The sequence below is a fragment of the Hydra viridissima genome, unplaced genomic scaffold (genome assembly GCF_058129835.1).
Source record: "Hydra viridissima isolate aposymbiotic clone 2 unplaced genomic scaffold, HvirCarnegie_v1 scaffold_1, whole genome shotgun sequence".
In the NCBI taxonomy this organism is placed as follows: domain Eukaryota; kingdom Metazoa; phylum Cnidaria; class Hydrozoa; order Anthoathecata; family Hydridae; genus Hydra; species Hydra viridissima.
This window is the reverse complement of record NW_028324300.1, coordinates 5,421,568-5,447,254: the sequence shown is the minus strand read 5'-3', so window position 1 is coordinate 5,447,254 and position 25,687 is coordinate 5,421,568. Positions and strand designations below refer to the sequence as shown.

The window sequence follows — 25,687 nt, the reverse complement described above, 5'->3', positions numbered from 1 at the left end:
AAATTCAATTCTATGTTTTTTTTTAATCATAAATTCTTTAATTAAAAATCCAAGGAAGAATAAAAATTTGGCAACTACTTGCAATCTGCAAGATCACCATCTGCAAGATCACTACAACATGAAACTCTTTTTTCTGGGAGTTTTCTCTTATTCTAAAACAAAATATAAGACATAAAATTAAGCTTAAAATAAAAAAAATAGAAAAACAAAAAAATTTACATAAAAAAATAAATAAAGGAAAATAAATAAAGGAAATGAAAAATTTAATAAATAAATGAAATGAAAGATTTATGTTAATCAAGCATTTTAAGAAAAAATTTGCATAAAAAAAAAAGAACAAAATCATGAAACTTTTTTACCATTACGTTTATGTTGTATATAAATTTAACATGATTAGTTCCTAAAAAAATATTTTAAAACACTTTTAACTACCTCATATTGATATAAACTAATTAAGTTAACTCAGTACATATTGAGAAGCCTTACTATGCCCTATCTTACAAGTAAAAGAGACTAGATAAACTATACTCATAGAAGTAATTGCAGTCAAGATATTTGGAGTATGGTATTGTATAGTTAACAACTTCATAATTAATTTTATAATAAATATGATAAACAAGCAATAAAACTCTACTCATACATAAATACTCTACATATAGCACTTTACTATTCAACACTAAGTGTTTAGTTAATTTTAGTTAATTTACACTTTTCAAATATTAAAAATGTACTATAGATATTGATCAAGTATTTTATTAACAACACTCTTAAAGTAATAACAAGCTTATACATTGAAAATACTCTTGGGAATTGCTAAAAATGGCAGAAACAAAGGTTCAAAGAATGACTATTAAAAAAAATCATGTAAAATCAAAAGAACTTTTAACAATTGATATTTTATTCAACATAAAAGCAAAAAAAGTTACAACTTATTTGAAAAAATGTTCTTATAAAACTTCCATTTACTGCTTATCATGAATTCTTCTTAGCTTTTCTTTCTTATTTTTATTACCATGTTTTTTCCAAGACTTATTTAAAGGAAGATATTGTTCACTGTTAGCTGCATTAGGTAACAATGAAATAGGAGCTTTGAAGCCAAAGCCAGGAGTCTTCTAAAATGAAAATAAGAAACAGTTTAAATAAAAACATAATCTACAAAGGAGATTGTCTCTAAAAGAATAAAAAAAACTTACTTCTGAAAAGAATTCCTCATCAATATGGCTAATACAATGTGACTAAAAAAAAATTACAAATATATATATATATATATATATATATATATATATATATATACATATATATATATATATATATATATATATATATTAGGGTAGGTCGATTTAACCATTTTTTTTTGAATATATCAAATTGAGTAAAGTTGCAGTTACTGTAACTAGGGTATAACAACAACTCCACCAAATTTCAGGAATACTGTATCAAATACATCTTGCAGATTTGTATTTAAAGTTTTCAATGACCTAAATTTGTAAGTTTCTAAAATATTTGGAATTTCAATCTTTGAAATTTTAAATTCCAAACAAGCATCTTGTTTCAAAATATCTTGTTTTGAATATATAATGCAACCAATTAAAATGTTTGTTAAGTTACAGCAGCCAATCAAAATTATCGCATCTGGCAATTGTTAAATGAATAAACAGATAAATATAAAATAGTAAACAAAAGCTTCAACAAGAATTACAAATATTATCAACAATAAAAAAATGCCGAAAATTATATTACACCTGGGTCAGATCATTATATTTCAACCAATTTCAAGAAAACTTTGTGGGGCACCATCTCTGATTTTCCTGATTTTTACATATCATTATCTACACAGTGTAAATAGGTCAAATGTGCAATTTCAGAGTTCCAAGTGCAACGGTTTAGAAATTATAGCCTTAAAAACACTCTCAGGTAGCCCCCCTTGGTTCCTCGAATGGTAAAAACAGACAACTTTAAGGCCTTATAACTTTTTTCTAACTTTCAACAAGTGGCTCATTTTTTCTAGAACTATTTTCTAGATACTTCTGTCTTAAAAATAGTGATTTTCATTAGCTTGTATCATGTTAGAAAAAAACTGCAGCCTCCTCAACTTTGGAAAAATTCTGAAAAATCCTAAAAAAAGGCAAAATGAAGTTAACCGTAGTATTTTTCTATTCATCAACAAGTCCTTACATGTTAGTTTTCTGATTATCTACAATCGTCTGCAACAAATGGACAAAATATAAGCAGCTTGTTACATTTTAGAAATCAGTTTTATCTAAAAATATATAGTCCACTTGACTAAAAAGTTCCATTTTCAGCCATTTGGGGATAGCTCGTAAATTTTTCTAACACTTTGTATTGATCTGATATTAACAGCAAATAAGGCCATTAGATCTAGCTTTATAAAAATGTAAACATTAGAAACTTGTCATGTTCACAACAAAAATGGCAGCATTTTTTAACAACCTTATTTTTCAATTATCAGGGTTGAATAGCGTTATTGGAAACCAGTGCCCCTCCAACCTGCCTCCTGGCCCATATGAGAGATATAACCTATCATAAGTCATTTCTTAAAAAAAAAAAGATATGGTTGGTTACTTTCTCTCTGATCTGGACTTTATACTGGATAGGAGCACAACTAAAGGGGTAATAACTATATAGAGCCTGCATTATTGTTCAAAGGTGATACTCAAAAAAAAATTTAGTTAAGCATAAAATTGCAATTTAATCTTTATTATGTTGATTTTTTTATAGTTGACTGAATTGCTAATAATTCAAGGCAAAAGTAGGACAGTGAGTTCACACATTACTGGCAATAAGAAGTAGAACAAGACTAATCAAGTCATTATAATAATCAAGCCATTATAATATTGATTTGATGTTTTGTTTAAATAAATAAATTTTTTTTACAAAGTATGAGTTTCAATTTTATTAGTTAATTTTAAATATTTATCTAAAAATCCAATGATTACATATGTAGGAGAAGTAGGTTCAATAATGATTTGATTCTACATACATACATGCATACATACATACATACATACATACATACATACATACATACATACATACATACATACATACATACATACATACATACATACATACATACATACATACATACATACATAAATACATACAAACAATGATGCAACAATTAATAACAAAGTTTATTAAACAGAAAATTATCAAGGTAAGTAATTTTGAGTTCTAAATGGTTATATATTTACATTTGCAAAAGGGTATATTATATATAATCATTGGATTTTTAGACTCTAGCTATTCGCATTCTTTGTTTATGTACATGAGACAATCAACCAAACCAGTCTTTAAAAAAACTAGTCTACTTTATTGTTTAAGTTTATGCTTCAGCATGTTTTGAAATAAGGACATCATCCAAGCTGCACGACTCTCCTCGTCTTCTTTTTTCTGCTACCGCTCGACTAAATATTCTCCCATTTAATGATATGATACATATTGTGAAGCAGAACATTAAAAATAATGCATTCTGCATAAGACCTGAAAACATTCTCTATGCCATGATTAAAGATGATGGTAACAAGATCCGAAATCATGCTTTTCAATCAATACTGACTCTTAAACAAAGGTATCTTTCTAAGTTATTTAACTGACTTAGTAACTAAAAAAAATTATCTTATTGTTCTTTTAAACACAATCATAACGCAGTATTGATCACAATTTTATATTTACAGAAGGCGTCCTATGATTCAACCGAATCCTAAATTTCAATTTAGAACCGAATATGAGAAAATTATTACACAACTGAAAATATTCACGAAAAAAATTAGAACCGAAATAATTTCAATCGAATTTTCGATCGAAATGTCATAAATGTATTTAGAACCAAAAAAACTTCGATCGAATTTTCGATAGAAAGTCATTAATGATTTTAGAACCGAAAAAATTTTGATCGAATTTTCGATCGAAAGTCATTAATGATTTTAGAACCGAAATTCATTGAAAAGGTTTACAATCGAAATTTCTAGCACCGAATTATTTTAGCGTTTATAAATTTTATAAGTTTTATACTTTTATACTTTTGTAATATAAGTTTAAAGCGCTTGCTGTTTGAAATACAGTCTAACATAACAAATTGAAAAATAACTTTGTTTATTTTCAAAAATATCTCGTAGTTGGTGGAATAATAACAATAGAATGGAATATCAAAAAGTTGAAGGTGAAAGAAGAAATTCATTCCTCTACATAGCTGGGAATAATTGCTATGTAAAAAACAAGAATCACAACAGTTACATTTATTTAAAATGCAAAAACTATCAATTGTGTGTTGGAACTGCAAAAATACGCGAAGGAAGTGATTTACTTGAGACAATACGAGGCCACACTTGTGATTCCAAAACAGAAGATTTTAGCCATTTGGAAGCACTGGAAAAAATGAGACTGAAAGCTGCAACTACAGAAATTCCATTACGCCAGGTTTACATGGAAATTATTCAAGACTGTCCTGAAAATGTTAAAAGTTCTTTATCCTACTTAAAATGTGAACAGATACTTCGTGGTGCAAGAAAAACTCAGTATAATGCAAATCCCAACAGCGTAGAAGAAGCAGTATTGGCAATATCTGAACCAAATCCATTTACCAACATTCTGAAGGGAATCATCACATTTGAAGACCAGTTGGCCATACTGTTTTGTTCATCAGAACTACTACAAATACTCTCAGGTAGCACAGTAATTTAGCTCAAAATTGATGACTTTTTGTGAAACTTTTTTAGAAGTTCATTCAACATCTTTTAACCTTAGCTTGCTCAGAATATTCTATTTTTGTAATATTTTTCAGTACTCTTATAAATTTTTTCGTTTTTTTCAGGCTCTACAATTATTTTTATTGATGCAACATTTCGCGTTGTTCCTAGCATCTTTTAAGGAGGTCAACTACTAAATATCTCCATTGTGCATTGTGACATTATCTTTCCTGTATTTCATGTACTTATGACTGGGAGAAAAGAAGGTATTTACATCACCATATTTAGAAAAATTAAGGAACTTTCAAGTGAGTTTCAACCGCGAATTTCTATGGCTGACTATGAAGCAGCAATAGGCAGTGCCTTGAAGGTCTTCTTTCCTGAAATAAGATTGACTGGTTGCCAGTTCCATTATGGCCAGGCAATTTTGAGAAAAATCAAAGCCGTTGGTCTTCAATCTGAGTACATCAACAACCCTGCAATTAGGAGGTGGGGCCGGAAATTCGTTGCCATGTGCCTCTTGCCTAGTGTTCTCATCAGAGCAGAAGTAGATTTACTCAAAACAGAGATGAGTCAATTCGCTAACATTGAAACTCGTGAAAAAATGAGAAAGTTTTTGTATTACTTTGAGAAGTATTGGATGACAACACAAACCCCAGCTTTTTTTTCTGTGCATGGACTTCAATTCAGAACCAACAATGTCTCGGAAGCACTGCATTCAAAAATGAATAGATGCATGACTGCTCACCCTAGCTTCTGGAGGTTTCTAGACGATATATATCATCAGGCATTGCCATATTTGAATGAATATTGTACAGGCTAAATTCCATTGATTAAACTCATAACAAAGTAACTAGATTTATTTTGTAATCCATTAAGGTATTAGGATCTCTTCTGATAGGTGCAAATCAACATATAAATTAGCTATCATAATTTCACAATTGCACTATTTAAATTTGTGCTAACAAATATTTTACAAATCAAACCATTTGCTCATATTTTGAAACAGCTTGAAAGTGTGATTATGATGATTTATTTGTGACAACTTTCTCATATCTGCCCTTAATAACATTTTGATGATATATATGTAATCTTTATTGCATTTGCACTTTCAATCTCTGTTTGTTTGAATTTCTTATAATAAAAATGCATCAAAAGATTTTTTTAATAAATTTTTAGATAATCCTGAATGCAGAACTGGAACTCAACCAATCACAAAATGGTAATCAATCTCGAAGAGGACAAAGAAGAGAGAGAGTTCGATCTTTTGAACGATTACAAAGTTATGAAGAAAAACTTTCCACAGGAGAGTGGACTCCAACAAAGTTTCTTAATGCTTCAGCTTTCTTCTTTAATGACATCAAACTCACATCAATGGGAGATACAGAACAAGAGCAGGTAAAATAAATTGTCAAAACTCATGCACATTATAAAGTAATTCTGAAAATGAAATAATTTGGTGTAGTAAACGTTTCAGTTAAATATTTTAATACCTCGGATAGGGTGATTAGACAACATTATTATTATACTACAGCAAATTTTATGTTTTCGGATGAAAACATAAAATTTGCTGTAGTATAATTTTTATATTGTAAGGTACCATTAGAATGTTTTTATCTAATTTCATTTTTGAAATTTTAGGACGAAATTTAATTTTAGGACGAAAATCCACAAGAGAATGTTCAGGATTATCAACAAGAGACCAGGCCTGCTGAGACATTGTGCAAGATATGCCTTGCACTTCCTTTAGAAGTTGTTGTTCTGCCATGTAGACACTTTTGTATCTGTCTTCGGTGTTCAGATATCCTTGCAAATGACAGAAAAAAAAGATGTCCAATTTGTTGTTCAGAAATTGAAAACTTTTAAAATCTTTTTGTGTCTTAGTTGGAGGAACTGTTTGATTATTTACTATTGTAAATTATATATAGATCATATATATACATATGTAAATCACCAATTAGAATATATATTATATTCTAATTGGTGATTTTAATATGCAACCTTCGGATAAAATAATGAAGGAATTCCTTCAACTTTATCAATGCATTAATTTAACCAATACCACCAATTGGTTTCAATTAAACTCGATGGTTGCTAACCCAGGTAAGTTCCAATTTCTTTTAGTTGGCTTAAAAAACACAAAAAATCTATCGTTAAAAAATAGGAAATTAAAGGGTTTTTGCCTCCGATATGGTAAAACTAAAATAATTCGGTGCTAGAACTTTCGATTGTAAACCTTTTCAATGAATTTCGGTTCTAAAATCAATTATGACTTTTGATCGAAGTTTTTTCGGTTCTAAATACATTTATGACATTTCGATCAAAAATTCGATTAAAATTATTTTGGTTCTAATTTTTTTCGTGAATATTTTCGGTTGTGTAATAAATTTCTCATATTCGGTTCTAAATTTAAATTTAGGATTTGGTTGAATCAGAGAACGCCTACTTTTCGGTTCTAAATTGTTCGGTTATGAAATATTTCGGTGATATTTTTGAGGATAAATATTTTTGGCTCTATCATGTGACACATTTACAGAATGAACTTGAGCAGTTTTCAAAACGAATTGAAAAAAATTCCTGCAATAAATTTTAATGCCAATCATTGGTATAAGTTGATTGACATAACTGCTCCAGACGTTATGGAACCTCTAACTACGCAACATTTTACATTTCAAGAAATTCAATACTTCATAGACAATTCTGTTAAGCCAGATATTCCGGACTTCCCATCTCACTCCCTGAGTATATAGCGAACTGTTAAACTAGTATCGGAAGCATCCCATTACTTTTACTGGCTTGAAAATTGGCACAGCTGCATCTTGACAAAATTGCTTAGCAGAAAGATGCGTCAAGCATATATGTCAAAAGGACATTCCCATTCATATGATGATATTTTTGAATAAATTCAAAAAGTTACTAAATTAGATAAACAACTTTTTATAAATTTAGTCATAAATTATAACCAAGGTATTTAGAAAACTTTTTAACATAATCTCACAATTGAAAATTTTAATTTCTGCTTATCGCGCTTTTTATAGCTTTTTTCGTACAATCACAATAACCTTTAAAATTAAATCCGCAAACCATTTTTCATTGAAAATCGCTGAAATTTTTTGAGGAATCTCATTTCAACAACCTCCAACTACTGCAACTTTACGCAATGGGCCGGGGGTAAAATCGACCTACCCTAATATATACATATACACTGCAGGCCAAAAGTTTCCGTACACTTGAAATTTGTTTAATTTTTTATTAAAACTCCAATAATTATTTCAAAAAAATTCAAGTATCATATTTATTTTATAAAAGATACATATAGTTACTATTTAAGGAAAAAAAAAAGACAAAAAATGAAATAAAAAAATACTAACAACACTATTATTATTAAACTGTCTTTTCGTCAAAAAATAACCCACAAGTTTTTATCACTTTTTTTGCGATCCGTGGCATCCTATTTGTTAATTTATTTATTATTTTAGGTGTAATTGATAACCAAGATTCTTCTAATATCTGCCACAGGTGCTCTTTGGATGTTGGGCATTTTTGTCTGACCTTTCTGTCCAATTCTTCCCACAGTAACTCTATTGAGTTCAAATCTGGTGATTGAGCTGGCCAGGTCATGTTTTTGAGGACATCATTATCCTCTTGTTCCTTTATGTAGTTCTTACATAATTTTGAGGTGTGTTTAGGGTCATTGTCCTGCATAAAAACAAAACCACGACCAATAGTTCTTAAGCCAGAAGGAATAGCATTGTTTTCTAGAATTCTTTTATATTGTTCTTTTTTCATAATACCCTCAATTTTAACTAGGTCAACTACACCAGCTGATGAAAAACATTCCCATACCATAAATGACCTACCACCATGCTTGATTGTTGGCACTAAACACTCTGGGATCATTTTTTCTTTTGTTGTTCTTCTGATGTAAATTCTACGTCTTTGCCCAAACAGTTCAAGTTTGGACTCGTTGGTCCATAGAACTTTTCCCCAGTCTTCTTCTCTCTAATTTTGGTGGTCTGTAGCCTATTGTAACCTTTTCTTTTTATTTCGAATAAAAAGAAAAGGTTACAGATTTCCGTAAAAAGATTTCCGTAGCAATGGTTTCCTGACTGCTATACGGCCAGAAAGTCTTTGTCTAAGACGTCGTTTCATAGTGGTTAATGAATTACATTTTGAATGATTCCTATTAAAGCCTGAAGTTGTTTTGAATGATTCCTATTAAAGCCTTTGTTGTCTTCTGTGGTTTACCAGATCTTTTTTTGTCTTCAAAAATGCCTGTTTCTTTCCATCATTTGATGGTATCTTGTATAGTACTTCTGCCAACTTTTAATTTTTTGCAAATTTTACAAACTGAATAACTTTCTTTATGTAATGTCATTATTTTAGAACGTTTTGCCACTGTTAAAGAAGGTTTTTACCCTTATTTTTAATTAAATAGTTGAATTATAAAATTTTAAAATTTTTTTGAAGACTTTTTAATGCAACCGTCATTAATACCAAATGAAAACTAAACAAAACTAAATATTGTTAATCATTTTAGTTGGCTATTATTATATTATAAACATTTACTTCATGTTTCTATAAATAAATAACTTTAACAAGACCAAACTCTTAAGAGTAATGATACAGGATAGATTTTAGCTTTTTATATAAAAGTATCAAGTGTTCGGAAACTTTTGGCCTGCAGTGTGTGTGTGTGTACGCGCGCGCGTGTGTGTGTGTATATATATATATATATATATGTAGTGTAGAAACTATGTTAATATTTCCAGTTAGAGTGCTTAATGCAGTGTATTATAAGTAGAGCAAATATATCATTATTGTAGTACAAACTTAATAATTAGTTTTTTGTATATATGTATGTTGGTGATTTATGAATAATATTGATCAAACAATCAGTAATATCAATCAATATTGATTAACCAACAATAAATCAATACAACAGAGAAAATCAACTTGTGTAACACCAAAAATATTTGTTAAAAAAGAATTTTACTTTAGTTTTAAAGATATATCAAAAAAAAAGAAACCTGTTGTTTGCTTTGTAACTTTTTATTTTTCTCCTCTCTGGCAATTACTTTTTGCTGAACTTTCTCACTCATCACACAAGGCTCATACCCCTCATGTGACACACCAGGAGGAGGATAGCAGTAAAGCAACTTACCCTAAATAGTACAAGTAAATAAAGATTCAAGACTAAAGAACATACTGTAGTAAGTAAAAATCTACAATAAGAACAGAAAAACAGAAGTAAATTGCATTGAATTGTTAACTAATCAAAAAAAAAAAAAAAAAAAAAAAAGAATAAAGAAGAAGAGTTTACATTTATAAAATCTTTTAAAATATAACGTGATGTTCTTGGACAATCTGGAAGACCATTTGCAGTCATGAAACCTCGCATTTCTAAATTAAATAACCAGGGAAAGCCTCTCTAATGATTGGCAAGGACAAAATAGTAAAGTGGAAAATTGGTCACAGTTTAATATTCAAAGAAATCAAAGTTTTGCTTACTTCCGTAACTAGAAAGCAGCTCCTCAGCTGTAGGTGGCCTATTTGGATCTTCACCCTCTGCTGGCTTAGGAATGTTAATTCCATAGATGTTTTCAATAATAACACGAGGTATTAATTGTGCAAGCTATTGCTATTAAAGAAATGTTGCTAACATTTTTTTAAAAAAAAAATCACAAAAATTATTATCATTATAGTATAATTATATTTTATAACTATTAGTATAACTTTGGAAGTAAAAGGTACTATTTCAGTCCAATACACTAGTCTTATTTGATGCCATTTAAGTTTTGTTTCACTTGTTGAATACTTACAGGTTAAATAATAGGGCATCATGCTTTTTTCAAAAATCATCATTTTTTGCCTGAAGTATTTTTTTGCTTAAAAGTATATAAATGTAGAATCTGTTAAAAAAAAATTAATATTATAAAGTCTTTATCTGTAAAAATTAACTTTAGGTGAAAGTAAAATTCTTGCAAAAGCAATAAAAAACCATTATACTTCTTAATAAAGTATATATATTTTTTAACAAACACAAAACAAATTATTAGAAGAGAGTAAATAAATAAAAATATTTTAACATAAGGTTTTGATATATCCATATATGTATATACTTTTCATATTTTTAAGTAATCATTTTAAGTAAAACAGATATTTAACAATGAGTATGAAACAGTATGAAAACAAGAAAAAAGACAAACACAGCTATGTCTGATTTACTTGGTAATATATACAATTTTTTTAAGTAAATATATTATAGTAATATCTAAATATTATAAATGATGTTTTAACAATATATTATTTTAATATTATTATTAACATTTTCTTACAAAAAAATTATCATTTATAATATAACATAATGATTATATTTTATTTTCAGGGAAAGGAAAAGATTTCATGCCATCTAAGCTACCAACTCTTGGTGCTATTCTTTGTAAAGCTAATTAAAGAGTTATCAAAAAAGAAAATCTATCTATTGGATGATTTGCTTAAGGAGACTAGATTGGAAGTTGTTAAATAATGGCCAAAAGCAAACTCAGACTTTTTATCACCAGTAATTTTTACAGATAAGTCCATTGACAGAAAGATCAAAAGAAAGTGTATATTATTACACAGGATTTGCAGAAAAAGGCCAACAAAAAAGGAAGAAATTGACAACATAATAAAGACAATAATTGATGTATATCACAATGAAATAATCACAACTGCTTGATATAACTAACTGTAAATATTCTATTCTTTTCTGTAATGAATCAAATTGTCTGGGATGCAAAAGAGAAGTTCACATCTGTACATGTGAAAAATTAGCAAGGGTTCTCTTAATGGAGTTGGAATTTATTCAAGTGCAGATAACAAAAGAGGGGGAAAACAGAAGGGGAGAAAGCTCAAGTTCTGATAGGATAGAAAGATCATAAAGAGATTATAAAGAAACAAAAGGCAAGAGAGCAAAAAAAAAAAAAAAAAAACAGTATCTGAAGAAGGACAAAGGAAAGGTCATAGGAAAATGTTAAATTAGAGCCATTTGAAAAGAACATATGAGTTTTTGAAAAAATGTAGCAAAAAGAAAATTAGATGTGAAGTTTCAAACACTGCTGCTGCAATTACTTCAAGGTATTTAAAGGATTTGGTGGAGGCTAAAATTGTTCCAGAACCAGCTCTTTTTTTATTGCTTGACAAAAATAAAGTGCATAGAGCCAAAGATAAAGTTATGTCAGTGTCAGATTATTGGAGAGAATATATTTGAGTCTGAATGTTTCTTGTATTCTCTTTGATCAAAAAAGTGACAAAACCAATATATTCACATTTAATAAGGAAACTAAAAAATTTTATTCTCAAGTTAAAGAGGATGATCACTACACTTTGACTAATTAGTATGATAAATATCTTCATCATTTAACCAAAGAAGAAATACCCAAAAAATCAAAGATTAAATTGGTGAACAAATTGCAAATTAAATATTTCACTGGTCATCTGTCAAAGTTCATCTGTTGTGAAAGCAAAACTACAAACACAGGTCATAATCAATGTGTTATCAATTGTTTAGAGGTTAAATTAGAAAGAAAGTTAGTGCAGCTAATATTTTCCTTTGACATTTAATAGAAGACCTTGATGGTAAGACAACTTCAAAGACAGGGTTTTCTGAAACTCTAGGGAAGATGTTTTCCAAGGTGACTGAAACGGAAAGAAATTACAATTTCAAGTCTATATTTTATAGGCATATTTCTGATCTGAAAATAACTTATTTACTATTTCTTCAATATGTGAAGAAATAGTAAATAAGTTATTTTCAGATCAGAAATATGCCTATAAAATATGACAGACAGTAATTTAAGGAAATCTTACTGAAAGTTTGGCAAACCAAAAACCAGGCACTATAGCTCATTTAAGGTGGCTCAACACAGGTTCTTTCTTACTTTTATTGTAGGTATATAAACATGGGTTAGAGGGAGATGAACTAAAAAACTTAGAACTAGTTGTTAAGTTTCTTCTGTCAGTTTACTTACCTATGTGGTTGAGACCATGACACACATTGAACCAACTTACCCTTATCAAACTTTAAGATGAAAATGTACAGAAAATAATTGAAAAATTTGTGAGATCTTCAGCATGGTATTCTCATTCTGAAATCTTATTACAATTCAAACTTGCATGCAACCACATCGGCTGACCTTACAACATAGAAAGAAGTCTATGAACCCATTTTAACCTCTCAAAAGAACAATAATGATCTAGAAAACTTCCTGGAGTGTCCTATGGTAGTTTTATATTTTTTGTTTACACACAAGGAATTGAGAGGGCAGTTATGGAGGTAAAACCACTTTTACTTTTGTGTAACAATATATTTTAATAAAAATTTAAGAAATATTTACTGTCATGAAAATAGCTTTTAAAATAATTAGTTTTTTTAGCAACTGCAGCTTCTGAAACAGTTTTTGGTTTTGAGAGAAGAGATGGTTTTATCTGAGCAGAAACAAGAGCAGAAAATAGAGTGAAAATGCCTCTTTTTAATATTAAGAGAGACCTATTCATTTTAGCATTTATTTTAGTCATTTTTAGTGCCTATAACAGAATAAATTATGGAGATAGAGAAATGAATTTAATTTTTGTTTGTAAGATTTCAAAATCGTGATATCGCATTTTAGAATAGTCATTTATGAAACCTGACAACTATACATATGGAATGAAGGGAATCTTATGCACCACACCAAATTTCCCAAGAAAGTCAATATTTATTGACATCCAATTTGGTGAAAAAAAAAAATTGTTTTTTATACCATCAGTACGGAGATATATGCTCTCCCACTCCCTGTTTGAGTTAAAATTAAGGTCTGTTTTTGCAAATATTACTTTTATTTTGATGAAGTTATACATCTTCATCCTTAATGTGTACCTTAAGGCAAAAAAATCCTTAGGGCTAACCTTAATAATGAAAGCTGAAAAGTACAGGATGCCCTATTGCACAGGAAATGTTATTATGATATGAAAAGCAATCAGTAATTTGTGAATTAAATTAACTACTAGCCACACTAATTATCTATTATTGCAGGTCACAACTTGTTAAATTCTGTAAAAAAAACTATTGAAGGCTCTAGCGAACTATTAAAGTGTTTGATTATATGATAACTTACTCATTTTGTTAAACTGCAACTAATTCAACACAAGTAGCTGTAGCTCTGAATTAAATGAAAGTATTGGATAGAAATACTCTCTTGAACAAAACATTTAAAAAACATGACAACTCAAGGATTCTCTCAAAAAGAGAACTCCAAAGTATGTGTTGCTATTTATCTAAAATCTAAAAGTATATTCTTTGAAGGTGTTAATTGATGTAAAGCTGTAAACTCGCACCACTCACTTTCCTTACAAGATTTATCAAGGTTATTGAGTGCCAATGTAAAAAGGAAAAATACCCCTTTGATTTGTGACCATGTCTACTTTGACATATGTTGAAAAATTTGCATTTGCATAATTCCAATAAAGTTTGAAAAAAATAATTAAAATTTTAGAAATTCACTAACAAAAAAACATTAAAAAGATACAATAGTAGTAGGTGTAACATAATCACGCAGCTGATCAATTGGCAGTATTCCATTCAAAACCATGTCAGCTTTTGAGGAGATAAATGTAGGAAAAACAAGACCAGGACAGTCACATAAACATAATGATTCATCCAAGAAGTGAGTCTAAAACAATGTTTTCAAATAGTCTTACAATTAATTATCTGATATATAAAACTTAAGGGAATATGGTTATTGTAAGCCACGAAAATAAAAAATTTAAAGACCTTCACAATATTATGAAAAATATAAAGTACAGAACAAACATTTAAAAGTATAAACTATGATATAAAGTATTTAAAGCTTAATTTCAATATTCCATATTTTATTTCAATTATTTGTAAATTATCAATATATTAATTTTTTCAACTTCTCTATTTTAACTGTCAAAAATAAGCAATTTTAAATAAAATAATAAAATCATATCAATTTTTTTTACAAATACTTTTAAAAAAGAAAATTAAATTATTGCATTCAGAAATGAATGCAATAATCTTATTTTCTTTTTTAGAAATATTTATGAACAAAAACTAATTACTTTTTGTGTGCAAAAACAAGAACAATGGTAGTAGCATATTTTAAACAAATTGTAGACTTAAAAAAATTGATGAAAAAAATTATTGCCTAAAAATTTCACTTAAAACAGTAAACCTTTTTGTATTCATTACTTGAAAGTGTTTTGTTTTTCCTGGTGTTGCTGAGACAGCTGTCTTTTTTTCACGAAGTAATGCATTTATTGTAGAACTTTTACCAACGTTTGGATAGCCAACCTGAATGATGTAAAACCAAGGGTATATTCTTAGATATAATATAAAAAAATAACTTAATACAACACTAAAATGTTTATTATACATATTAATAAAATTATATACTTTTTTGTTTTTAGATTCAAAGTGTTGTATATCAACCTTATTTAAAGTGATGTTTATGACAGTTTTCATTGAATTTTGGTTTGGTATGGGCAGCATGTACTTTAGTTTAGTGACCTTGTTATTTGGTTTGACAAGCATGTATTTTGGTTTGATGAGGATGTATTTGAATTAGTAACTAGTAACTAATTCAAATACATCCTCATCAACCATTAAAAGATGTTATGATTTACTTAGTTAAAATTCATAATAACTACTGATGAAGCAGTTTTAAACTCCTTTTCATAACAAACTGCACAAATTTAGTACACTTAAATTGCGATATTTTTCTTTAAATTTAATTTTCAGGAGATAAAATTCTTTTTTCTATTTCAGTTTTTTATTTTATACATCTCAGTAGCTCTCAGTAGTTCTCAGTAGTTTCAATAGCAGTGAAAAACTCAAAAAAAAATCTCACTCTCAAATTCTGTTCATGTGCATTGAGAATCATTCAAAAAGCTAAAAAATCTTGTAATACTGTGGAAAAAAATGTTCTGGGTATCCCAATTCAAAAAGTAACATCAACAATAATAGTAATTATAGAATTGCAAGAAAAAAATTCTAAGTTCTTGGAAATAGAGATTGCACTTAATTTGCTGTTGTGAAACACATAAAGACATATTTTAAACAGAAATACATCAACCAAAAGGTATTCTGCCAGAAAACCAACAAACCAAACAAAATTAATAAAAATTTTCAGAGAATTCTCTAGAATGACTAATTATGAGTAAAAAAGAATGCCATAGATAAATCATACTGCACCATTAATAGAATAGAATAATTGTCCAAACACACTGTAATTAAATGTTTTGTAATCAATTTCTTGCCCCACAATTACAAAGAAGAAGTGGCTTGGTAGGCACCTGAACTTGCATTACATGATTCTGAGCTCCAATTATGCAATGGCTAAATAGATCAGCATAGATAGAGATGCTTGAAAACTATTTGCCTCCAACTAAAAATGTTTTTTTGGTAAAGAACCTGAACATAAATTCCAGCAACATAGAGCTCCATCCCACAAAAGCCAAGGATTACACTGCCTTAAAATTTATTTTCATTTCAAATATGCCAACCTTTTAAGCAACCTAATTTTTCAAAAGTTTACTTAGAGCATGTATATGCATATATATGTATGTATACAGATGTATGTGTATATATCTATGTGTATATTTTTGCTCATAATCTAAATATATTAAATAAATTTTGATTTTAAGATAACTAAAAATACTTATTTTTTCTTATTTTACATTGAAAGAAAATGCAACTTAAATCTAAAGTGTGCTAAACTTTGATTCTAATTGAAGCTCATTTAATCTTTTTGCTTTTTCATCTTTTTCTGCTTTGTTTGAATATCATTTAATTGATATGGTTATTAACTACTTTGCTGTTCACTTTTAAGAATACAATACTAAGAATTAAGTTTAAACTTATTTTTCATTTTTATCAATCTTTTTTTAAAAAGAAAGGAAAAGAAAACAATTAACTTTATTTTGTTTCATTTCCTTTTTTCATGATTACATTACAAAGTGTTTAATTTCTTTTGTTAAAATGTATAAATTTTTACAAAAATCTTTGGTATCATTAGTAAATACATGAGCTTCTAAAAAGAGCAAATGAAAACTTGTCACATGTTTTGTCATATGTACAACTTGGTAGTTACATTATCGCTAATTTTAAAAACAACAAGTATTTTGTGCAACAAGACTCACCAAACCAATTGTGACATAATTCTCATGGTGTAAAGAACCATCAACAACTTTTTTGAAAGTTTTGAAATATGAGATCAGTTGACTTGTCCTAAATAAGTCATCAGAATCTTTTAACAAATCTTTTGTATCATTTTCATTCTTTTTAAAACTATCAGTTTCAAAGATCATTTCATCCAATGATTGATTATCTTTATATATTTCAGGTGATTCTTTGGTACATTCCTAAAAAAATTAACTAATCACAACTTTGATATAATTTTTTATAAGATTTTTTTAAAGATATTTACAAAACAAAGAAACAACTCATATCAAGCAGTTCTTTCAAACCAGTAAAGCATGTTATGACAACAATTTACACTTTTTATAAAAATAAACTGATGTTCACTGAAATATTTATGGTTTAAATATATTTAAGGATTTATTACTAGTTAAAGAATTTCTGGAGATAAAACACATAGGTAAAAGCAAGTTTCGCTAAGAAACAGCAAAATAACAAATCTTGCAAAAACAAATCTTGCAAAAACAAAGTTGAAAATGACCTATACCTTGTTAACTTTCGACTCAATTTCTTCAAGAGCTGACCAAAATATCACTTTTGTATTAATCATTTTGAAGTAACTTAACCAGTAATTCCTACATATTATAATTAAGAAATACTTTGTACATATAACAGACAAGTATCACTCATGTTAAAATTTTCTGTTAGATTATTAACCTTGGTTAGATGATATTTCACTTTATGGTTGAGTTTAAAGGGCTGTAAATAAACAGTGGTCATTCTATAATATGATTAATTGAGTTTGGAAATAAAGTAAATTAAACTTTGATATTTCTTATATTCATACATGTGTAATAATAAACCTTTTCATTTACATTAAAAATTTTTTTTTTCACTTTGTTTACTGAATTTTTCACAGGTCAAATGATTGTGACAAAGCGCTTTTTATTTATGTGTTTTATACTTTTGGCTTTGTTTTTAAATACTTAAATTGACCACATGATTGCTACACAAGAATCAAACTATTACTTTGAAGACTTGCAAATCCAAGTATTTGTGAGTGAAAATTTACATTTGCCAGACAAAATATAACAATTTTTTTTTTTTGCATTATCATTTTCATTGTCACTTCTTTCTGAACTATCAGAGATCAAACAAGAGTTATAATATTAACAACATTTAGATTAAGTAAAAATTAGCTAATTTTCTACACTACCCATCAAGCAACATTTACATTTTTAAACTAAAGTTTGATTTCAAAAAAAGTTTGACAAAATATCCTTGCTGGAAATTATTGCAATTACTTGTTAACTTTGTTTGCTAAAATTCTAAGTTTGATCCACCTAAAGATTTTTAAAAATACTAACATTAATTCTAGTTAGAAAAAGGTTTGAATTTTTAATTTCAATGAAGCCAGAAAAAAAAAATCACTTTTAAGTTACTCACTATCAGGTTAACATGTTTTTTAGTAAACTATAAATGATTAAAACTTTTTTATCTATTTACTTTAATCATACTGTTTATTAGGATCTCTTGTGCTAAATGGTAGGGTAAATTTTTAAAGTTTAAGTAATCATGTTCTATATAACAGCTACACTTTGTTTAAAAAATGTAACAAGAGGAAAAATGTTCAATATTTTGTTTACGTAAAATGTAACTGTAAAATGAAGAAAATAAGAACACATTAAATGATACTTCTGAATCTTTGTCAATTTTAGGCTAAAGGTTTTAAAAAGTTATTGCAGCTTTTCCAACAAATATTACTAAATAATCATTAAACGATAATAATTTTTAAATCCTGATTTAAAACACAGTGATTAAAACACACACAATATAGTCACCTCTGTTTCTTTGTCAAGTAATCAGCTTTATTGACAAGTATGAGAAATTTTTTTGATGGATTTACTTCTTTTACATAGCTCTCCTAATGTTGCAACACAAAAAATAAAAAAAGATATTTAATGTTGCAACAAAATAACAATTCAAGTTTATTTACTTTTCATTTAGAATTATTTCAAAATTAATCAAGTTCAGTTATAACTTTTAATGATTTTTTTACGTTTAGTAAAAATCATTTTCATATAATAAAAACATATGGATTCACCAAATCATCAGTTTTATACAAAAGTGGATTTCTGGCATCTACTATTTGGCATACAACATCGCTAAAAGAAAAAAAAAACTATGTAACTTAACTGTAGCTATAAAGTTGAATAAAGCAAAAAATATGTTAAAGTGTTAAATAAGTTAAATGGTTTACTTATTAAAAATTAAATGTAATAAAAGATGTAATGGCATAATAAAAGATGTAATGGCTTAATAAAAGATGCAATGGCTTAATAAAAGATGTAATGGCTTAATAAAAGATGTAATGGCTTAATAAAAGATGTAATGGCTTAATAAAAGATGTAATGACTTAATAAAAGATGTAATGGCTTAATAAAAGATGTAATGGCTTAATAAAAGATGTAATGGCCTAAAAATAGAAGTAATGGCCTAAAAATAGAAGTAATGGCTTAATAAAAGATGTAATGGCTTAATAAAAGATGTAATGGCTTAATAAAAGATGTAATGGCTTAATAAAAGATGTAATGGCTTAATAAAAGATGTCATGGTTTACATGTTAAAAATATGTAAAAATATTTTCAATATGTAAACCATTTAAACAATTTAACTTTCAAAAACTTGTAATTTTTTTAATAGTCATGCAATATTTTTTAAAAATTTTTTACCAGTTAGATAATATTTTTTAAGAATTTCAAAACACATTTTATACAGAATCAGCATAAATCAAAATAAAACTTTAGCTTTAATGTCACCTTCGTTCAACTACTCTCCATAACTGTCTCCACACATCAAGATTTTTTTCATATGGTGTTAATAATAGACCTTTTTCTTCTTGTAAACTAATCGAGAAAAAAGTTTATTAGTTTAGCAATATTATTTTGAACTTTCTTTAAAACAAGAAAGAAAATATGAACTGTAGAATACATTACAGAGACAAAGTTCTTCTCCAATTAAGAAATGCCTCTCTCTCTTTTAGAGCCAGTTGTTCTGGAGATGTAGTTTCATCCCAGGCAGGCCTAAAAACTTAAAAAATTTCTTTATATAGTTTCAATCAGTAAAGTTTAAGAAACAGTTTTTATTTTATCATTCATTTTCAATAAATTCACTTTAAACCTAAAAAAAAGAAGCTAAGCAAAATTTTGTCACTTTTTTTAAGCTTTAAAAAGCTGTATATTATATGAAAAGTATTAAACAAGGCTTCATTAACACTAACAAACAAAATAACCACTCATGGTTGGTGTTTAAGTTTCTTTTCTTTTGATGGTACTCATCAGACTGTTGACAGCACATGGAGTTAGGAAAAATGAAATTTTCAGAATGAAAATTTCATTTTTTCCAACATTTTATGAGCAGTTTTTGTATGACAATGGGTAATTACTTCTCAATAGTTTGAAGATCTGGACAGTTTAACATATTTATACTCTTTGTTATAAAACCAATTTGATTCATTTCTCATCATCCCATTCTGGCTAGAATGTAATATAACTATTATGGTTTCTAACGAAGAAGTTATTTTTGGAGGCATTCATTCTGTTACAAATCTGCAGTCAAAGTTGATGAGGTCACAAATTATCAACTCTTCATAACACAAGTGTAAGAAGTTTACTAATGAAATGTTTTCTGCCATATTTGTAATATATATACTTAAAGACGTATTGGGTTGACATATTGCGTAAAATTTACATACTGGATCTGTTTAAAGTTTCATCAATAGTTCTGTTGTGATATTTGATCACATGATACAATATGTAAAGTCAACAGTTTAATTTGAGGAGCCTTATGATCATATGGACTAGTTCTCTCTTAGTTGGTGAGTGGTTGCCTGCATTTCCATGTTTCCTTTTCACTTAAAGACTATTTGTATGACTTTAAGATTTAATTCACTATATGTTGGTTCAAATTAAAGCTTTTTGTAATTTTTTTTTCAGAGCATTTTATTTCAATTACATTACTTGATTTATGCAAATATCACACCAATATGAGAAAAAAGTACTCACCGACGTGGTATTGTAACAAACTTGCAATTTTCTTCCTGCAGCTTTTTTATTCTAGCTTTTTCTGATTCTCCCAGCACTCCAGTAACAGTACCAGTACCAACAATCTTTATATTCAACTTCTCTAAGATTAATTTTAAAATAATAACATTTTAAAGAAAAAACATTTTCATGTAAAAACAACTTTACTCTTATTAAAAAAATACACAGTGTGTGTATCATGTTACAATTTTGCTCATGTCTTTCAATCAGTTTTTAACGTAAAAAGACAAAAGTATCTTAAGATCATTAGATCTTGACATACTTTTGAATGCATAACTTGGTTGGCTTGATTTGAGACCCTGTTACAAAAGCAACTCAAATAACAACAAAGTTTTGTATTTTTTGATGAAGATGTTTGATGAAAGTTCTGGAGGAAAAGAGAGTAATTAAGCAGAATTTTTTCATGGTATTGATATTTTTGCATTTATTTCATTGTGTTAAATACTGCAGTAATGGATATTAACCAAAAACTAATTACTGCAGTAATTAATTTTTGTTTGATATCAACTACAGCAGTTAATATCTTCTAGTAACACACTGAAAAATAATACAAAAAGTCAAACAAATGATTTAGAGTACCACTGTTAAACCTAATGTTCTATAGCCTACAATGACTGGCTGACTTGGACTTCAATACAGATAGAGGTTTATTTAAGACCAAAGTAAACTTGGTCCTATCTATAAAGGGATAAAAGACTGTTCTTGACAAATACTGGTAGTGTATTTTTATCAAAACCACCAAGCAGTTATAGAGTTTCTGTGTGATCAGCTGACTAGAGACAATCAGAGACTATTTTAAATTCCTAAAGTTGAAGTTTATAAAGCTCTGCCAAAAGTTGACACCTCCTCAAAGTAGTTTGATTATACAGTAAAATTAATACTTATTTAAAAGAACTGATTAATTATAACTGTAACTATAACAATTATTATGCTGACATTAGATAATTATACCAAAAAAAAAAAAACTTTTTGAAATCTTTAATGAATTTGAGCTGCTACTTAACATAGTCCAACAGCTGAAAGAGTTTAATAAATTGTTTATATCAAATACCACAAACCCAGACACAAGATAATACTGTAAAAAATTTTGATATGAAATATGAACAAATACCATAAACATAGACTTAAGATAATACTGTAAAAAATCTTCTCATAAGAAATATGAACTTTAATGATCTGTAGGTAATAAAAGAAAATGTAGTATAACTATTTTTTAATAAAAATTTAAAAAGATAAATTTAAGCTTCAGTAAGATAAATGCCATGAATATATTAAACATGAAATGTTAAAAATTTTTACAGAGAAAGAGACGTGTGAAATATTATTATGAACACCCAGTTTTTCTTTTAAAGAAAATCAAAAATTTAAAACCAGCTATTGGTATCATGTTGACCATTTCTTGAAAAAAATATTTGCTGATTAGCAAAAAGTAACAAAATTTCAATTAACAGAAAAGAGGACAAAAAGCAATATTTATTTTCATATTAGTCTTGCAAGTACTGTAAGAAAGAATATAAAAAAAAATTATTCAATGACCTCATACACAATTTGAATAGCTTAATTTTATTATTTAAAATAGGAAATTAAAATTAGGACAAAAACATCAAATTAGGAAAAAATGCAAGTTTTTTGCTAAAAGTGATAGTTTAGACTGCGTAACATGCTGGGTATCACCTTGGCATCACTTAATCAATTTTGATAACTTTTTTTATTGTTTTAAAGCAAGTTTATCTTTCTATCAAATAATATAAAGGTTGTTTTATGTATATTCTAAACAAAGAAAATGTTTTTAGAAGTGAGAAAACTTATTTTGGAAAAGTGACTTAAATCCCAACAATAATTCAGTAAAGCCTAAAAACATGAAAACTACGTCAAGAAAGTGCATTATAATGGATGATGAAAATTACTGCAAAAATTCAATGCTGCCAGGCCAGCAGTTTTAAACAATCCTAAAAGGAACAAAGTCTGACATTAAAAAACCAGAAAATTTGGCAAGAAATTCATGGTTTGGCAAGCTATCTTTTCATGTAGTTTCAAAACTTTGAAGCTCGTGTTTCATGAATAGAAACACAAGCTTCAAAGTTTACATGAAAGAATATTCAAAAAAGCAACACTTACCTATGCTCCAAAAGCATGATGATCTGTCTATCTTCTGGCCTAATCTTGAATCTTGACATTACTCAAGAAATGTAGTTAAATGGAATTAATTTTGTTAAAAAAAAACATGAATATGGGGGTGTGGTATTACAATTTTTTATAAAAACTGTTATCCAAAAGCTCATGTGAAGCTTTTGCACTAAATTTTGAAAATCTTATGATCAGCTCAAATTTTATGTTTTCTAAAAGCTTTACTGTATTTGGAGATAAATTTTCTTTAAAACAATAAAAAAAAATTATCAAAATCAATTAAGTCGTTCTTGAAATATTTCAAAAATCCCAAGGGTCATTATTATTCTAGACAATGTTTAATAGGACATATGCATTTTGGCATCAAAAAGCTTTTGTCCTAATAAACTATTTCAATATAGAATGTAATTGCATCCATTAAATATTCATGCATTATCAGTCTCCATTGCAACATGTGTGTCAATCTTCATACTCTCATTTGTATACTGTTTATCAGTTTTACACTTGCAATATGATGTAGACAAAAATTATATTTTGCTATGTACCTATGGCTGCTAGGAGGTCAATGATTTCTCTAAAACCATAATGAAAGTGAATTTTAACTGCAAAACCAAGTGTTTGGTTGAAAAATTTTGTAATTAAAACTTGTATAGGCTTGGTAAGGACAGAGACTTGTTATTTTTTATATCTTTTGAGATCTATCTTGAAATAAACCATAACAAATATTTACTGCAGCTTCTTTTGGCTTTTGCAAATGCAAGATTGTTCAACTTATATACCTCAAATGATCTTGGAGATTTGTCCTGACTTAAGTTTTACTGGATTTCTTTCAACTTATCCCAACTGACCAGGGGTTCAGATCATTGGAGTATGCACTTTAAATTTGAAAATGTTGACAAAAGTTAAATTTAAGATAAAGGACATGAAGAAAAACATCTGGAATGTGATATGAAAAGAAGATAAATTTCTAGTCTGTGCTTTAGCTCAACATGATATGTATCATTCCTAATGATGCTTGGAGAAAATACTGAATTAATCCATAAATTTTCCTCCACTTATTACTTTTTCCTGTTGATCATATTAAAAAATACATTCTGATGAAACCATCTTAAGTTGCAAATTGCTTTTCTTCAACTTACACTTTTAAACCTAAAAGAGAAATTAGATAAAGTTAGAGTAGTTTTCAACTTAATCTACACATTTGCACTCTGCATTAAAACAGCTCAAACTTGAACAGGGTATGTTTATACAACAGAATGAACTTATCATTTTTAATTGATATTAGAAAAAGGAGCATGGTCATATGACCTCAATAAAAAAATTACTCAAGAGTGCCATGGTAGAACCCTGCATATCATGCATGTACGCGTTCTAGACTATCATTTTCAGCAACAAAAAAAATTGCATTTCTACTTAACATAACAACCATGTTGAGGTTCTATCCAACTACATCTATACATCTATAAAAAATAACTTTTATTCAATTACATAACATTTTTATTTAATTATTTATTTTTAAATAAAGATTGGTAGAAAAAGTTTTTACCAACTATTTGATGCAAATGTTGTAAGTAAATATTAGTAGATATGAACAGTTTTAACCAATAATTTGATGTACATGTATTAAAAATAAAAATCTTCTAGTTGGTTTAGTTTAACATGTTGTATCTTAATGTATAATTCCTAATAATGCTTGCAGAAATCACAAAGACATAACATGATGTAACTTTAAAAAAAGCTTGTCTAAATGAAAAGAACAAGATTTTCTTTCAAATATTCTAAAAAAAGAAACACATTTAAAACCTGCTTTAAACTCTACACCAGCCATTTCAGCTGTCTCTAGAAACTCTTCTAGTGTGTTTTGCTCAGTGACCGATTGCAGGTTTAGTCTGTTCCAGTCATATCCATCCTGCACACCACTGGTGTGGAGCTAAAGAAGATAAATCAAACTACAGATCATGTTGTACTCCTCCTCCCCTTTACTAATCATTATCAATCAATCATCACCATTAATCATTAGTCAATCATTACTCAATCATCAATCAATCATCACCATCATAAAGCTTATACCCAACTAGTAGCTTTCAAACCATGTCCGCGTCGTTCAGCATTTTTCTCTTTTATAAGTGAGCGCCCTAAGTCTGCATTTCTTATGTTTGATGCTTTTTTTTTCCCCATTTGAAATATGTAGTTTTAATCTTTTTATTAAACATTTAAAATTATAATAGAAACAAACATAACAATATTAAATAAACAAAAAAATATCATTTAAAAGCAATTGAAAGTTTAAAACATAATAAGGGTTAGAAATAAATATGCTCTCTAATTAGTTCTTTTTTTTTTCTAAAACTTTTTTTTTTTTTTTTTTTTAAGAACATAAACCTTTTTTTAAAAAGTTTTTTTCTTAAAGTATTTACCAAGCTCAAAACCTAATAAAGCACTTTTTTTTTTTCTCCTAATTTTTTTTAGGACTTTTTTAAAATGAAAAAGGTTTTTAAAGATCAAGAATAAGAGGAACCTCCTTTTTTTATTTGTGTTCTTATCCTTTTTTAGTTAGGATGAGAACA

The 25,687-nt window shown here is 27.9% G+C and overlaps 2 protein-coding genes and 2 pseudogenes across 2 annotated transcripts in view; 2 read left to right on the top strand and 2 right to left on the bottom strand.

Annotated features, from left to right (window-relative positions):
• Positions 1–25,687, bottom strand: part of LOC145187257 (alpha- and gamma-adaptin-binding protein p34-like) — a 91,670-nt gene that overhangs the window by 14,229 nt on the left and 51,754 nt on the right. The window lies entirely within an intron of this gene.
• Positions 78–25,360, bottom strand: LOC145187255 (large subunit GTPase 1 homolog). The gene is made up of 18 exons (XM_090090815.1): positions 25,191–25,360; positions 24,924–25,050; positions 20,955–21,075; positions 19,887–19,973; positions 19,710–19,796; positions 18,995–19,055; positions 18,732–18,814; positions 17,438–17,525; positions 16,893–17,114; positions 14,944–15,045; positions 14,258–14,401; positions 10,221–10,344; positions 10,033–10,112; positions 9,740–9,874; positions 1,194–1,235; positions 967–1,112; positions 360–400; positions 78–152 (listed from the first exon to the last, which is right to left on the bottom strand). Exons 1-17 carry the CDS (start codon positions 25,296–25,298, stop codon positions 394–396), a joined length of 1,764 nt encoding a protein of 587 aa, XP_089946941.1. The 5' UTR covers positions 25,299–25,360; the 3' UTR covers positions 78–152; positions 360–393.
• Positions 4,162–6,593, top strand: LOC145182647 (uncharacterized; annotated as a pseudogene).
• LOC149893025 (uncharacterized) lies at positions 10,925–12,741 on the top strand (annotated as a pseudogene).